General features: G+C 33.4%; 1 protein-coding gene across 11 annotated transcripts in view; it reads left to right on the plus strand.

The window, feature by feature from the left end:
- LOC129264407 (serine/threonine-protein phosphatase 4 regulatory subunit 4-like) overlaps positions 1-16981 on the plus strand; it is a 60010-nt gene that overhangs the window by 16545 nt on the left and 26484 nt on the right. For 6 of the 11 annotated variants that reach the window (XM_064102705.1, XM_064102707.1, XM_064102709.1 and 3 more), the window contains 5 exons: positions 6369-6491; positions 7806-7903; positions 14093-14170; positions 14811-14930; positions 16509-16586. In XM_064102705.1, coding sequence (XP_063958775.1) covers positions 6369-6491; positions 7806-7903; positions 14093-14170; positions 14811-14930; positions 16509-16586 — 497 coding nt within the window. Of the gene's footprint in view, positions 1-6368; positions 6492-7805; positions 7904-9199; positions 9236-14092; positions 14171-14810; positions 14931-16508; positions 16587-16981 lie in introns of all 11 variants that reach the window. The other 5 variants (XM_064102701.1, XM_064102702.1, XM_064102710.1 and 2 more) reach the window with 1 other exon arrangement.

The following is a 16981-nucleotide window of genomic DNA, read 5'->3' on the forward strand; positions in this document are numbered from 1 at the left end:
GTTATCAAATCATGATGACGTCATCTAGGCGCCATTTTGTAAAATTAAATGATTGATCATATCATCGCAACTAATCATCAAAAATCATCCATATTTGCATCATATCAAGTTCAGGTGACAGGTCATCAGGACATATCATCAGAGGTCATGCAAAGGTCACGACGCGCACATACGCGCGCGTCAAAATTTTAAATTTCCCCAAATCGACCGTGGTCAAGTTTGGGTACGTTTCTGGTCATTTTGAGCATGTCAAGAATTTGCGCGCGCACAGGTATGCGTGCGCGTTCTTGCACCTACCATCGTTATGCATCTTCGAGTCATCATTTCTTTCATGTCTTTCCATTGTTCATTATCTTCTGATTAATTTGATACCTCATTCAGCCTCTTACGACCAATAATACGGGAATGCGCGTCCATTCAAATTTGCATTACGCGCGCGTAAATGGGCTAAAATATGCCTATATAAAATTCACTGTAGCTCTTCAGGGAGTCCGTTGACCCCAAATTTTTTCTCACTCTTTTATATATTCAATATTTCATTTGGAGATTTTGTAATTACGTCAATTTTAAGTTATTAGTGAAAATTACATATTTCCGCAACAAACGTCAATGACTTGACCGTATCTTCGTTTTTACTGGTCAGTTTTCTTCCAAATTTTGATATCGTATAGTGAAGACAATTCTCTACAAATAACGTGTGAATAATTTTGACTTTTGACCACAGCATCAATGTGTTATGATGTGTTTAAATTTTTGCAAATTTTTTCTGGACGTAATTTTTGAGAAATTCTTTAGAGAAATGTTTTATTAACCAATTGTACAGTCTTCCTGAAAATTTCAAGCCCACTTGCCTTGCATTTTTTTATGTAGGACAATTTTTGTAATTTTGCCGGAACTTTTTAAGGGGCAATTTTAACATTGTAAAACATCATTTATGTATTTTTTAGTAAACGCTGCAATATTTAAACGCTATTGGGTTGAAAATTTTCATTCCGGACATTTGCGGAAATTCCTGGATTTTTTTCTGTTTGTTCATTTTTACTTAATATAACATATAACAAATTTTCAGGTACCTTCTGTGAAATGAAAAAATTGTGCAATTTAGTTAATTACACATGTTCCCGAAATTTTGCGGGAAAATTGCCAGTATTTGAATCTTTTACCTGACTTTTTTTCAGTAAAAATCATCAAGAAAGAATTTTCAAGTAAATGTCAAAGTCATACACAATTAATAAATGGATATTGAAAATTTTTGACGGAAAATATTATTTGAAATGTTTAAAAATTTTCAGAAATTTGGCAAACATTTACAAAAAAATCTGGTTCTTTTATCAAATACATCACTCATGAGTTTTGAGGTGAATGCTGTGAAATTATAGCATTATGAAACTTCTCATTAAAATCTATTGAAATGTAGCAAAAAATTTGAACAAAAATATTTAAGATATTTTAGCTTTTAAAAAGTATCACCTATGAATTTTCAAGTATTCTGTGAAATTAATACCCACTGACATTGTGAAATGTCAGTGGGTGAAATTAAAAAAAAAATGCTCAAAGTACAAAGAATTTTTAACAAGAATTTGCATAAAAAACATCAAACTGTCGATTAAAAATTAGCTGCTGTGAAAATTAAGGCGCCTTTCATTGCGCAATTTTGGAAAGCCAATTTCGGTAAAATCGTCTGAGATTTTTGGAGAGTTTTTAAGCCGGCATTTTACGTGCTCCTAACTTTATTTCGTATTTAACATATTGCATTATCACCACCATCATTATAATCATCACGATTGTCATCACTACATTTATAATCACATTTAGCAATGGTCAAAATTTATTCCTTTGATGTCTATGATCAAGATTATCAATCATATCTGAATGATTCATTCCCGGGATTCATTTTATACAACATTAGCCGACAATGAATGAAAAATCATGACAGACCACCTAATTCGTCCGCATGACGAATTAAAATCTAGTTATTTTTTATTTTTTTATTTTATTTTCATTTTTATTTTTATTTTATTTATTTTTATTTATTTATTTATTCATTTATTTATTTATTCATTCATTCACTCGTTCGTTCGTTTGTTCGTTCGTTCATTTATTTATTTATTTATTTATTCTCTCTTTTTTTGGGGGGGTAATGATGTTTTGGTTCGGACTGACCATAAGTATGACACTGGTCATGCGCACAATGCTCAATCTAGTCATACCAGTCAGAATATGGTTCCAGTTTATAAAGACATAAAAATTGCAAAATCTTTATAACAAATTTACTATCAGCCAATCAGATTGAAGGATTTCAGTAGCTTTCAACTGTATTTGAAAATTTTTTATAATAACAGGTTTTATGAAACATGCCCCAGATGTTTACTCGAAAATTTGAGTATTGCATGCACGTATTTTGATCATCAGAGCTATATGCAGACCCAGACCCTTGGTTTTCACAATTCGCAGAGTGCATAATGCAAGAGTCTGAAGTAGTGAGACTAGATTCACTATGTACTGTGGCTGGCTCTACCAAGGACACAGACAGAACCTTTTAGCAACTAGTCTTCACTCTAGATGTAGTATATTTGGATAAAACGTGTCAAATAGGAGTCTGTTCTTGCAGACTAATCTGAAGCAATGACAAAATTTGAGTCACTTACTTCAAGACATGTGGTATTAGGTTTTTTTTTTGCGAATTGAACCCAAGGGGGCAATATAACCATGTCTAATTGGCAGTGATGGGTTGAAGATGCCTCAATAATTCAGAAAATTAAGAGAATTCAAGTTTGTTGTTCTGCTAATTGACACGAGGAATACTTTAAGCTTTGATTTGAACAAACTTGATTCGAATCTCACCCATGCGTTTAGGGGAGCTCAGCATATATGTCATTTTTCCTGTGTGTTGGTTAACATTTTAAGTTTATTATTTGAATTTACAAAGCATTTGCCTTATCTAATCATTTTTACTCATTGGAATTGTGTTGTGCTTTTGTTGTCTTGGTATATGCATTTTAATTGTATGCATTGTGTCTTGTGCCAATTTTAGCACTTTTGGGATTTGCTTTTCAGCATTTAGGCCTATTAATTTTTGATTTCTTAATGTGAACTAATATGATGTTTATCGAGGTTCAAATTTGGTAAGAGTGCCTTAGCCGCAAGTTGAAAAATATGCTATTGAAAAAAATATTATAAATTCACATTCTGGTCAAAATATATATTTTACCAACTTCACTTTAATTGACAAGTATATATTTTTAATTTTGGAGGAACCCCCCCCCCCAAAAAAAAAAAAAATATATATATTTGCATGGTGGAGTTTATAAAGTGGAGAAGGTTTGCTGGTTCACCATGTGTAATATGAAGAAGGGAAGGACATACAGACGGAACGATTAAAATGGAAAGACGAGAAAGGATGAAAAGAGAAAATTAGAAGTATTCTTTTCTTGAAAGTGAGTGCAGTCCTGAAAAGGACTGTCGCTACTCAAGCCATATTCAGCTCATCTCATCTGGTTTACAGTCCTTTTGGGAGTGTTCAATAATAATTGTACACCGTGTGTTTGCTACATGTACATGGTTAAAATTTGAGTACACATCAAGTTTTCACAAGATGTCTGAGACAAGAACATTACAAAAGGAACCTTCCTTTTGGCCTATGAAGTCACACTCTTTCTCTTTTCAACAAATTATTTACACTGGCCTGGTTGACATAGCGTCATTGTAGTAGTCTGGTAGATTTAATTGTCTGCTACTGCCGCTATGTTTGTTCATGACCACACAATGCAAACATATCATTGTGAAGGCACTCCAGTAATATGTGTAAGGCTCATGTTAATCTGATGCTTGTATTCGAAGATTGCTCAAAATGTGAGCTTTGTTGTAACTACTCATTCATGTTCAAATATCTTAGGGGAAATTCTCATAAGAAATGGCCTTGCAAAAGTAATCACATTGATTCGTCTTTAAAGATTTTATATCTAGTAGGACCGAGCATCAATATTCTTGAAGTAAATTGTGATTATTTCACCATATTTGGGGGGGGGGGATGGTACTAAAGCGGAGGATGAAAGTTGTATTCATCTTTATTTCATTTAATATCCACTTAGTCTTACACCTTTCAATCTATGTGGTTATATAATTATACTGTTTATTAACCAACTTTTTATTTGACATAGTACAAAATGATTAAGGAGATGAAGTGGAAATAAGACCATCTAGACATTGCACTGAATCGAAATTTGGTATCAGACCGAGTGAAGACCAAATGGCAATTAGACCAGCCCAGACTTAGACCAAATGGGTAATAGCTATTACTCTAGCTGAGAAGTATGCATGTACCAAATGCTTTTATACAAAGTGAGAATAGAGACTTATGAAATGGTCAAGTAGGTATCACCTTGACTAGTACGAATTGGATTGAATGACAAACAGTTCACTATACGGTAGTGCAAGATTGTTGTCACTTTCGCTCGGAGCAACCATATTACTACACAAAGATGCCTGGATGGTATGGAGTTGCTAGGCATTCTAGACAAACACAATACAAGAGGGCTACTCTTTGACATCATTGTTCAAAATCATTAGTGATGAAGGGGAAATATTGCCTGCTCTGTAGAAGAGATGGTGATTATGCGTTTCTGGCACAAAGCCGGTGTTTGTGATTGATTTAAAGGCAGAGTCCAAAGTAATTAAGAAATACAAAGAACCCATTCAAGATTGATAACGATGATATTCAGGGCTTTAATTAATAAAAACTGAAAGTGTTTGTAAAATTGTTATCACTAATGTGTGTCTTTGTTATTCCTTTCTGTAGTTTATATCGAATGATACAAGTTTATTGCAGTGTGAAGTTCCATGTAGTAATTTTGTGCACTGATCTCATTCTGAACATATTTCACAGTTGACTTATTTCCAAGGAGAGATATCAATAAGTGTGAAAGTTTATTTGATGAATAATTTACACATTGCAGTTGACGGTCGACCTTCCATGAAAATAATAATTCCTTCCTTTTAATCTCACGCACCAATGCCTGTACTTTTTATTATTTTTTATACCGATTTCAGCTTTAGAAAATGCGTGATCCCTAGTTATATTCTTTCCTGATATTGCCCGATTTAACATAAATTCCAAACTCTATGCACATTAACAAAGATTTTCTTCCATTAAAGGCCTTTGAAGTGTTTTTTTTTTTTTGTGTTGTTTTCTTGACTTTAGTTATTAAATTATTTTGGGTGCTTATTTCATTGGAAAATACATCAGTATTGATGCCCATGAAAGTACACTCATAGAGATTAAAGTAAAAGCGCCTCATGGAAGATTTCGATTACCAAAAATAAATCTCAACAATTCCTGCGTCTTCATCGGTACTGTATATGATATGTATACCACAATACTCTAGTTCCCTGCATCCATTTAACATTTAAACACCATCATCATTTTTCACTTAAAAATTATCTACTGCATTTATATTCGTACAGATCTGATTGTCGCTTACCGGCATATTTTTTTTTCAAAGCTTTTTAGGTGATTTATGAGAAAAGTACCGGTACTCTTTCTTTTTTTCTTTTCAACCTTTGTTTACTTCAGATGAAAAAAAAACAACCTGAGAATTATTACAGACTGCAACTATTAACTGTGCATGTTCAATATAGAATACTCTTTTGTACTCAACTACCCATACAATGAAACTAGATCATGAATAGCTCTATGGCATAGAAAAAATGCAAATCTAAAAAGTAATGAAATTGAATCATTAAAAAATAAAGAAGACTTCTGTGACCATGGGAAAGGGTGTCTAGCAGAGTTGTAAGCGTGCCAATATTGATAGAGTGTATAGTAATATTTGTGAGACTACATTTATACATATTATCTTATCCTTGTCTGTGATTCAGTTCAATTCATAATCATACTTTGTAATACATTTCCAGTCTCCTGTTTTGCATGGGTTTTCTACAGTCATTATTCAGAAATATGATTTGCATGTGATGTTATCATTAATGATGCAATGTATTAATTTTGTATTTGTTATGATGCACTACACTAAACCTTTTTTAGTTCTCAATTGAGCATTTTTATATTCTTCTGCTTTCCAATAACTAACAACAACAGAAGAAACTTTCAAAAAATTATTTGGTTAATGTAATATTTATTGTTGTCATTGTAATGTTTATTGTTGTTATTGTCATGTTTATTTGAGTAATGGAGAGTTTTTTGTTTTTTTACATTTTCTATTATTGTTTCTTGTATTTTGGTTTTTCTTTTAACGTGGGATAGTAATTTGCTTTCGTATCTCACTCTGCCAAGGAAATCATGTGAATGAAATCTTGAGCTCACTCAAATGAAAATTAAATTTGTTAAAATGATCTTTTTTTCTTCATTTTAGATACCTGCACACAGACGATCATTCCTTTAGTTCGTAAATTTTGTGAGAATGCCATGAACAATGAAGATTCTACCCTACCCTCTGTTGCTAAGCAGTTCGGAAGGTTATGCCATGGGTTGTCAGGTGAGAAAACAAAGCAACTCACTCAGCTTTCTTAAAGGGGAATCCAACCCAAATAAAAACTTGTTTTTATAAGGAAAAGAAAAATCAGACAAGTTGATAGGTGAAAGTTTGAACAATTTTGGACAAACAACAAGAAAGTTATACATTTTTAAAAGTTGTAAATATTGGTAATCACTATACCCATGGAGACTTCAAATTGGCCGCATATGGGATGGCATAGTGATGTAAGGCAAGGACTACTCTTCCATGTACTCCAATACATATTATGGCTAAAATGTCATTTTCCCCAAAAGTTTTATTTCAAATTATATTTTTCTATCATGAGGACATAAAATAATATACTACCTGGGTTATATTTAGATTACTGCCCCAGGGGAATGGGTACTTAGGAGAAAACCACAAATCCCTGATAATAAAGTGCATGGCCTATGGGAAAGTTGTCCTTGCCCCTTGTCATAATTTACTTACCCAGTTACCAATTTGAAATCTACATAGTATTAGTGATCTCAATTTTAAAGCAGCTATAACTTTCTTATTGCTTGACCGATTTCTTTCAAACTTTCACCATTCTGTTTAAATTATTTTTCTTCTTCCCAACACAACATTTTATGGCCAAGGCTGGATTCCCCTTTAAGGGGGTTTCTAACTGAGCAGTGAATGATTGCGAACATAGTGAATTTCAGATTTTGCCAGGGTTCGTAAAAGGTTGCAAAAGTTTTGTAAAAGTGTTGCAAGAAAGCTTGTAAACAGTGTTCATTGTTGCAAACAGTTTTTCTTGTTGCAAAGAAATATTGAACCAGTTCAAAAATGTCTTAGCGAATCTATTAGATGGCATCACTGAAGTTCTTTTTCATTTGCCTATATGCTAGCGACCCCATGACCATATATGGTTCTTGTATTAAGTCGACCCACAGAGATAAAAATTGCATCGAATGTTTGAAAACTTTTAATTGTTCATTTCAAAACAGTTCGCAAAGCAATTTTGATGTCCCAAAAGAACATTCATAAGCATTTGCAACACTAATCAGGAAACTTTGCTAATCCAAATATTGCAACATTCGTAAGCATTTGCTGCTCAGTGAGATACCCCCTCTTAAATGCTCATACTTGCTTCTGAAAAGTCAAGGTTTTTGTCTTCAGTCATCATGCGGTGTGCGGTATGCGGTGTCTTGTACATATTTGATTCTATATACTTTGCCAATCAGAAGATTCAGTAAGTTTGATATTAATTTGATTTTTCATTGCAGTTTGAATAGAATGTATTCATGTATGTTAAAAGTAAATTCTTGTATTTCCCCTTTTCACTTAATGTAGTAAATCTTACAGAAGAATTAAAACTTTGGTTCATGAAGTATTACTACAAGCTGTGTTCTTTAGGGCTGAATGAGAAAAGCATCAGCAATGATAGATTGGTGAGTTTATTTAGTTTTCTCTTAAAAAACTGAAATTATCTTTTATTTTGTTGTGAATATTCCCTTTATAATTGTTTTAAATTTATTCAATCTCCCAAAAGTGTAATAATTATAATGCTTCATTTAAGTAATTCTGATACATAAATTTGGAATAAATTGCAGAGTAGAAGCATACCACAGCTTTGACTTCAATTCTTCTACTCTTTGGAGCTAATGGCTACAATGAACATTGGAGCATTCCATAAAGATTTTTCTCTGTGATTTTCACCCACGTATGTTGAAAGTTACTGAAAATCCCTTCACCTGATTGGCTAAGAGCAAATTAGTCAGTGAAGATCACTGATAAAACTCTTCATGAGGTGCTCCTCTGAAGGTATCTTCAAGAAAGACATCATTATCCACAGACTTCACCCATGAGAGCAATTACTTGCTTGTAATTTAATGGTGTAGAGCAATTAAGCTAAGTTTATGACTCTCTGTAAGATGCTAATTGGAATGTGAAAGTACCCTTGATGCCTGTTTACACTGAGAATGAGCTCCCGTGGGAGGAGTTTGTTGTGTAATTAATTTCATTCTTTGTGATGAGGTTGGGTTGCTAACGGTGATGAAATAGACAGGAAATTATAAGTAATCTCATATTGAACTCCTGTGACTTCTTCTTGATAAAACTTATTAGTTCTTGGATTTGATAAAAGGCTATGGGGCTGCCTGCTCTTGCTTCTACTATAACTTTTTTTTTCTTTATTGAGGTTTTAAAGTAATTTCAGTAAGGGTAATCTTATAAATATTTGTGTTTCTACCTATCAAGTTTCCTTTTTGATTTAGGAAAGAGTGATTGGAGGATATTAATCTGGTGAAATAGAGGGTCAGGGGTGGGGGCTGAGGGTGCTTCAGCCCCCTCACCTTGTTCAGTATAAAATATGCGCGAAAACATAAAACTATTTGTTTGCATGTCATCTCCCAATAATCAAAACCTTTATTGGCCTCTGCAGTAGGACTTACAAATGTGCTGAGTTCGATATCCGCAAGTTTTAACCATTATTTTATCTACATGTACAAACCAGTGCCCTGGCCTTGGATGTCGGTATTTATTCATTCACATGTATTTGCGAATGATGAAGATTTGGCTCTTTATTGTGTTATCCCCATTCTGTTTTGACCTTTCTATTTAAGTCACAACCACTATAACAATATAATGACTTAATAAGGTTATATATCATAACCTTTCATTAAGTTGAAAGGATAGGACCATTAGAGATGGTATAAGAATGATATGTTTTGTGGTATTTTGCTTAGGAGCAGTCAGGTGCATCATCTAATAGCTCCACTAAGGTGACTATTACTTAGATGGTGTGATATTAACAAACTCTCTTTGCTGTGATGGGATGCTGCTTAATATATATTTTCCTACTAATAACTATCCTGTCTGTTTTCATAATTCTCACCATGCCCCATTTTTCTCAGATATATACATATCGTTGTGTACGTTTATACTGTTTCTGATTTAATTGCAGTGTTTTTTTTAATACATCATTTAATTCTCTGTCTAAATTTGTGTCAAATTCATAAATTTACTTCTTTTTTATATTATCAATAAGTTTTAGATAACCTATTTGATCAGACATGACCAATGAATTTAAGGAAATTAAAGGCAGTTGCAATTTGTGCTTCCTATTTGCATGTAAGCTGTAATTGCTCCCTGAATGAGTATGTCTATTGACACGGTGAATCTTATATTACCATATCAATCCATTTACTTGACTCCCTATAATACCGTAGTCTTCTTGTTGATGTTAGATCTCAATAGGAACTAGTCAATCTTGTTGAGTGTCACCATGTAAGATCTGTAGGGGAAGGCGGGGTAAGTTGAGCATAGGGGCAAGTTGAGCCACCACCCCCAGGCCAATAATGAATGAGTCAGACATTATGGCAGTGTCATGTATTGATGACCCATTACATAACCCTTAACCCCACCACATTTTTTTCAACTTTGAAACAAAAAGTACTTTTTAGAGGGAAAAATACAAATTTCAGCCAAAAAGGTAAAAAAGGGTGTTTTTTACACACAGACGTCTTTACATATAACAAGACATAAGAACAACATTGTCAGTCCAGGTATGGATCTTCATTCTTGTCACAGTCTTTTACATGATGGATGCATAAGAAATGTGTGGACGCGAAATTATCGCATTAAGTTCGGACTGGGGTAAGTTGAGCCATGGTAATTCTTATGGTAATGTAAATAAAAAAACAATCAAACCTTAAAAAGCCATCGATATGCAGGCAGAAAAGAGCAAATTCACATGGCAGTTCTTTACTTTTAGAGAATGTTAGTATTTATAGAGAATTAGCAAGTGAAAAGACTTTAAATAAAAAATTGACATGCTGGTTCTACCCGCATACATGTGGCTCAACTTACCCTAGAAGGTGGCACAACTTACCCCACAGATGGGGCAAGTTGTGCAACTTGACATCGTTTTTTTCAAAGGTCACAACGACTTTCAGGGTGGGGGTAGAACGTTGTATATAGGTGAAAAAGATTTCCCAATAATCATATTTAAAGGCAAGGTACTTATTTCTACAATATTATTAGTCATATCAATTCTATCATGCAAAATGCAAAAAGTGTCACAACTTACCCCGCCTTCCCCTATAGAGCAAGGCTTTTAAGGGCTTGGTATATCTGTTTCTTTAAGGGGCAATCACACATCATCGGTTTAGATGGTGGTTCTTTGCAGTTTGCCTGAAAAGTTTGATGCAATCAGACCCCCTTTACAACAGAGTTTGCCCATTTTGGTTTCAATAGGTTACGACACGGTGTGTATTGCTTTGTTAAGCAAGCATAATTGAAAGAAATGTGAAATGTTGTAACCAACTCAAAGCAAATTGGCCTTATGGGCTCTAAATCTAATTGCATTCAGTTTTCAGGGACAAACTGTAATGAACCCGCATCTAAAGGAGTGAAGTGCGATTGCCTATTCACAGTGACTTGATAAATAATGCTGACTACCAAACAACCTTTATAACAAAAGACCAACATACTATACAAGTCCTCTACACCATTCAACCATTATTAAAGGACAAGTCCACCTGAACAAAAAGTTGATTTGAATAAAACGAGAAAAATCCAACAAGCATAACACTGAAAATGTCATCAAAATCTGATGTAAAATAAGAAAGTTATGACATTCTAAAGTTTTGCTTAATTTCACAAAACAGTTATATGCACATCCTGTTCGTTATGCAAATGAGGGCAGGGGGTGATGACATTCACTCACTATTATGTATTTTATTGTATGAAATATGACATATTCAAATTTTCTCCCCGTTGTCCTATGAAACAAATGTTTATTCCTCCCTGAACATGTGGTACTACCATTATTTTAACATTATATGGTTCAGTCAAGTTGGGCCTTATAGTCAAATCTGTAAAAATTAGAATATTGTATAATTCAAACAATAAAAATAAAAGAAATAGTGAGTGAGGGACATCATCCACTCTCTCATTTGCATGTCACTGAGTTGTTCATATTAAACTGTTTTGTGAAAAATAAGCGAAACTTTAAATTGTTGTAACTTTCTTATTTTACATCCGACTTTGATGAAATTTTCAGTGTTATGCGCGTGTGATTTTTCTCTATTGATTAAAATCAACATTTTTCTGGGGTGGACTTGACCTTTAAATACGTGGTATATTGCTGGATGATTGTTCTTGGAGCTATGTAGGTTAGGTTCAATAATGGGGATGTACTTCATGAAACAAGATGACGTTCATGGATGATTTTGCCCTGAACCAATCAGATGCAATGATTTCAGTAGCTTATAACAAGTTGCCTGAGAAAATCACAGACTATTTTGTCCGTGAAATGCTTCCCAGGGTATTTGACACCACAAGGTCACTCGTGTAATCTTTCAAGGTTAGGTGGTTATGATACACTTGGGTGATTCTTAGTATGGTACAGTTTTTGATCTGTAATGCAACTTGTGTCACATAAAAATATGTAGCACAAATGCTTGAACTGTGATGTCACAAAGGGAGAGAAGTTAGATACCCTCTGTACTTTGCCTTATTGCATCTCTCTAAAATCTAAAATCACTTCATAATGTGATATGAAGGTAGCTGTGAGAATTTGCATGCAACCAGGAAAATGGCTTGTCAAAAGAGTTGTGCTATAAATTCCACTCGAAAATAAATATACTTTTGATGACCCTGGAGCCTTGAATCTGGTTGTTTGGTGATATTAAAGAGTATGATTTTATTTTGTTAAACATAAAGTTGTATCTCTGAGCTTGAATTTTACCCAATTTATCTATAACTCGCGTCAAATATTGTAATTAAGACTCGAACTAAACTTACGGATGTAAGATTTTATTTTAACAAATTGAAGTTTGTGATATAAAAAATGATAATAATAATAATATACTGATCATTCTTAGGTTGAGGAGTTAATTTGCTATTAATGTGTACATGAACTTGTAGTTCAGACTATGATATGTTTTAAATCATATGATTTTACTTTTCATTTGAAAGAATGTTATTTTGAAGATGTTAGTTTATATTTTATATGACTTGCCCATCATTTATGCAGTAATATGTTGTTTTTTCGATAAAAAGTAGATAATTACTCTGATGGACTCTATATTCTATAATCATCTCATTTATTAATTTTATTTACTGCTAGAGTTTTAAGTTACAGTATGCTGCATTTCAGCTACAGTTGTAAACATAAAGGTGATTAGGGCTGCATTTATGCTACGTCAAGTGCGAATCACAAACATGAATCATAATTTAAAAACACCAACCTTAATCATGGTAACTGCAGAATCAGTTTTAATAGTTTATCCTCTCTCCAACACTGTTTCTCACTTCAGGCCTAGCCAATGCACCTCATAGTTTGACCCATAAATTATATGTCAAATTCAATGCAGGTTTCAATATTGCAAAAGATACACAACATTGATTGCCAATACATGTGTGTGGCTACTGTGTGAAGTGAAAGCGAAGAATACTTTTACGTTATTATTTGCATGACATCATTTTTTCCAGCAGTTTGAATAGAGTATGTTTTATTTGACATTTTGCGAAAGTGTTTTTGCAGAAACTTTTTTTCCAAACACCCCTTCCTTGTTTCATGTTTGTGTTTTGAAACATGTTTACTTTTACTTTTGACTAAAATGCAACTGTAATGATTTTAGGGTAAAAAAAGTGATGCATAAATGGACCTATACAGCCAAGAAATATTGTTAATCAAAATCTTTTTGATAATTTTGAAAGGATATGTTTTGATAGATCCATCCTAATATAGATAGATCCCTCTGTAAAAAACTCGGTTAGAGCATCTTATAGAAAAAAAGGGTATAGGAAATAGGATACTGACAGAGAAGGGGAAGAGAAGAGAAACAGCGATGAAAACATATCAAATGCTTGAATGAAATCATTGGACTGATAGGTGATGATCAAAAATAGGTGAAAAGTCTTGTTCACTAATGTCAGGAACGGATGAGTAACCTTGTATAGAAGCAGTGGTGGTATAAGGTTAAATACATTGATAGATCGATGTTATACAAGAGCCTGGCGATACTGGTTTTATTTCTGACTTAAGAACAACCCATTCTTTTGCCTTTTTTTCTATGATCTCCTTCCTCTATGTCATATATTTTTTAGGGTGATTTAACATTTAACAACTTAACAAATCACCATACACATATTATAATCTGTGTTATCTGTATTCTGCTGTTAACATGTATCATGTCCCCAAAAAAGCATACTTCAGTGTTCACTTTGGACATTTGCTTGACACACTGTTTATGAGAGTTTGAAAGAAGGAAAAGGGGAAAAAAGTGTAAGTCATTTTAATGATGGAGGGGGGGGGGGGGGGAGGTGTTCATATTATTAGCATTATTCCTGATTTGATTTTTTTATCACTAAATGACACTGTATAATTGTAGTTGGTCCTACACTGAAGGGGAGGGGAGCATTGGAAAAAAAAAATTGAGACTGGGGCTATTTTTGATGTTTCTGATTATTCTAAATGATCCTTTAAAATTGGACCCAATAGTAATTTACAGAAACCATTTTGGATATTTTGGGGCTAAAGTGCCCTCGGCCCCCATGTATTTCCTCCCTGCTTGGGAGTAGTATGAAATATGTGATGAAGAATAAAAACAAGCGTTGTTTTCAATTCACAGAATTCACCAATGCTGTCCATGTATAGAGAGGAACACCGGTTGACAGAATGCAGGCAATACTCTGCGTATAACTTCCCTGTAAGTATGATGAGTATGATATTAATCATATACTAGTACACCGCCTTTTGTATCTGTTTATTGGTGTAGATTCTTTGATATGATGCTACATCCAATCAGAATCAAGGATTTCATGTAAATTACCATAATTGTATACAACAGGGTCTTGTGATGCACTGAGTGCTCTTTTGATATATTTGACAAAAATGTAATTTCCTAATTGCCGTTCCTACTGTGTCCTGGTAGAAAATGTTGAGTAATTGAGGTTGTTTTTGTTGACTTTGTATATATTATTGCTGAATTTCTTAGTTCAAGATGTGGTTCTTTGGGTATGTTGTTACCTTCAAGATCTCTATATACCAGATCAGATCATATGTATGTCTTCATAATAATTATATTGATAATTTAATGCTAAAAATGATAATTAGATTGGCTACTATAATGCATAGATCCATCTTTTCTTGTTCACGGCACTTCAAGAAAGTCCAAGTGCACATGAACAAATGACAGAATAGAACTAGATATTTTCCTGAACATGATATAATCATTGAGCGAAGAACAAATAAGTTAACATTTATTAAGTTGGTATCTGAATTCTACTGTTGATGAAATGTTGATATTACTACTTGTTTTGATTTACATCTCTCTGATCCTTTAATAGTGTATGGTGCTATTTGCTGGTGCACGTAAGTTTAAAGCTGAACTTCATGGAACCTTTGCCAGTCTCTGTGATGATCCTCACCCTCAAGTCAGGGCTACTCTAGCCTGTGGTTTTCATGAAGTAAGTAATATGAATCAATATGAATATATATACATATATATATATATATATATATATATATATATATATATATATATATATATATATATATATACATATATATATATAGGCCTACTGTGTGTCTAAGAAAACAAGGAAACCCAATAACAGAGATGACTATCACAGGCATTGAATATGCTTTGATGGAAAATTTTTACCCTAATAGAGAGATGTGAGACCAAGTACTTAGTGAATCGTTCACACATGACAGATTACATGCGTTAAACACTGAGGCATGTCAAAATAATTTGCACAGAAACACAATTCAATCTACTCTCATTCCGACATTAGTGACAGAAACTTACAATGTATACAAGGAAAATGCTAGCATCCCTTTTTTATGCCATGTCATTGAATTTACCTAACAAATCTTTCCCTAACTTTTTGTGCAACTTGGTTTTGACAAAATTTTAAACTGGCTGTGCTCATCAATGTGGGAGTCTTTCATATTGTATTTGGAATCAAAATAAAGAAGAAAAAAATCATAAATTTATGACGAAAATTTGAAAAAACATGAATCACTTGCAAACGTGTGGAGCGCTGTGGCCCAGTGGATCAGTCTCCGAACTTTGAAACAGAGGGTCGTGGGTTCAAATCCCAGCCATGGCGTAATTTCCTTCGGCAAGAAATTTATCCACATTGTGCTGCACTCAACCCAGGTGAGGCGAATGGGTACCTAGCAGGAATTTATTCCTTGAAATGCGTGTGCGCTGTAATCTTAGTAATTACGGCAGCCAAGCTACAGCTGGGGTAATAATATCCAAGTCCTTTGGAAGCGCATAGAGACATTATTCATAATTGTGATATGCGCTATACAAGAACTGTTTATTATTATTATTATTATTAAACGTTAGAAAAAATAAGCGGCAATTCTGGTTTCTCTTTTTTCTGGGAAGCACTGTATATCATCAGGGAATAATTTTCTTGGTATCATGTTGCAGTTTGCTGTGCATTCTTGTTATGATTGCTACACAAAGTTTCTTTTATGTAAACAGCAGGTTTTGACATGGGACTGTACACAATTTTGAATTTTTGTTCTCAATTCACCCAAACTGTTAATTAAATTTTGACAATCATAAATTTTCCTGGATATCATACATCCACGTATTAACCTTCACACATTAGATCTAAATCAGCAATCAATCACATCTGTGGATGTTGCTTTTTATTAAAAGAATAGAAGCAAAGAGTTGGTTTGTATACTGGTATTGTCTTTGCTTCTTGTTTATGTTGCTTTATTATTATTTTGTAATGTAATTTGCAACTTGGAAGTCATTGAAACATATATCAACAAAAACTATGGTTTAACTTCTTTTTTATTCATGAATGTAAAAAAAAAGGCCTCCTGTATTGATGTATGTCAGTGAAGCTCAGTTAATCATTCTTTCTTATTGTAAATATACAAAAAAAAGGACGAGACCGGTATTTTTCTTTCAGGTTCGTCACTAATGCATCTTTCAATGGAGTATACTGTAATAGAAGATTTCTTCATATTCAATCCTGAAAAAGAAATTTATTTTTGGTGTGTTTTATTTACAGGTTGCTCATCTCTTAGGAAACAATGTATCTTGTATTCATGGAGAGCTGGTTAGTCTACTCAAAGATGAAAATCTACAGGTATAGTAGTAGTATTATCAATCATGGGGGGGGGGGGGGGCATTGATGTACTTAATTCAAATTTGATGATAAAATCTACATCTTCACATCTATTCTAGGGAGAGAAAAGAGCAGTTGCACAGTTAAATATGTTTTAAGTTGCTTTATAACATTGTTACGATTTTCCCAGTTTTATTTATGAAATATTTTGCTGTTTTTTTTATTTCTTTTTATAGGTATTCTAATTTGTTTTTGCTTATGCAAATCTTCTTGCACAAGTCGTATTGTTTATATGTTGCTTTTAGAATATATGACACATCTTTTTTAAGTAACATGGATAAGCTTCTCCTTTAGCAATAAATGTATATTGGAGTATATTATTGAAGCCAAAACTCAGGGGCTCAGTTTTAAGGCGA

The sequence above is a fragment of the Lytechinus pictus genome, chromosome 7, assembly GCF_037042905.1.
Source record: "Lytechinus pictus isolate F3 Inbred chromosome 7, Lp3.0, whole genome shotgun sequence".
In the NCBI taxonomy this organism is placed as follows: Eukaryota; Metazoa; Echinodermata; class Echinoidea; order Temnopleuroida; family Toxopneustidae; genus Lytechinus; species Lytechinus pictus.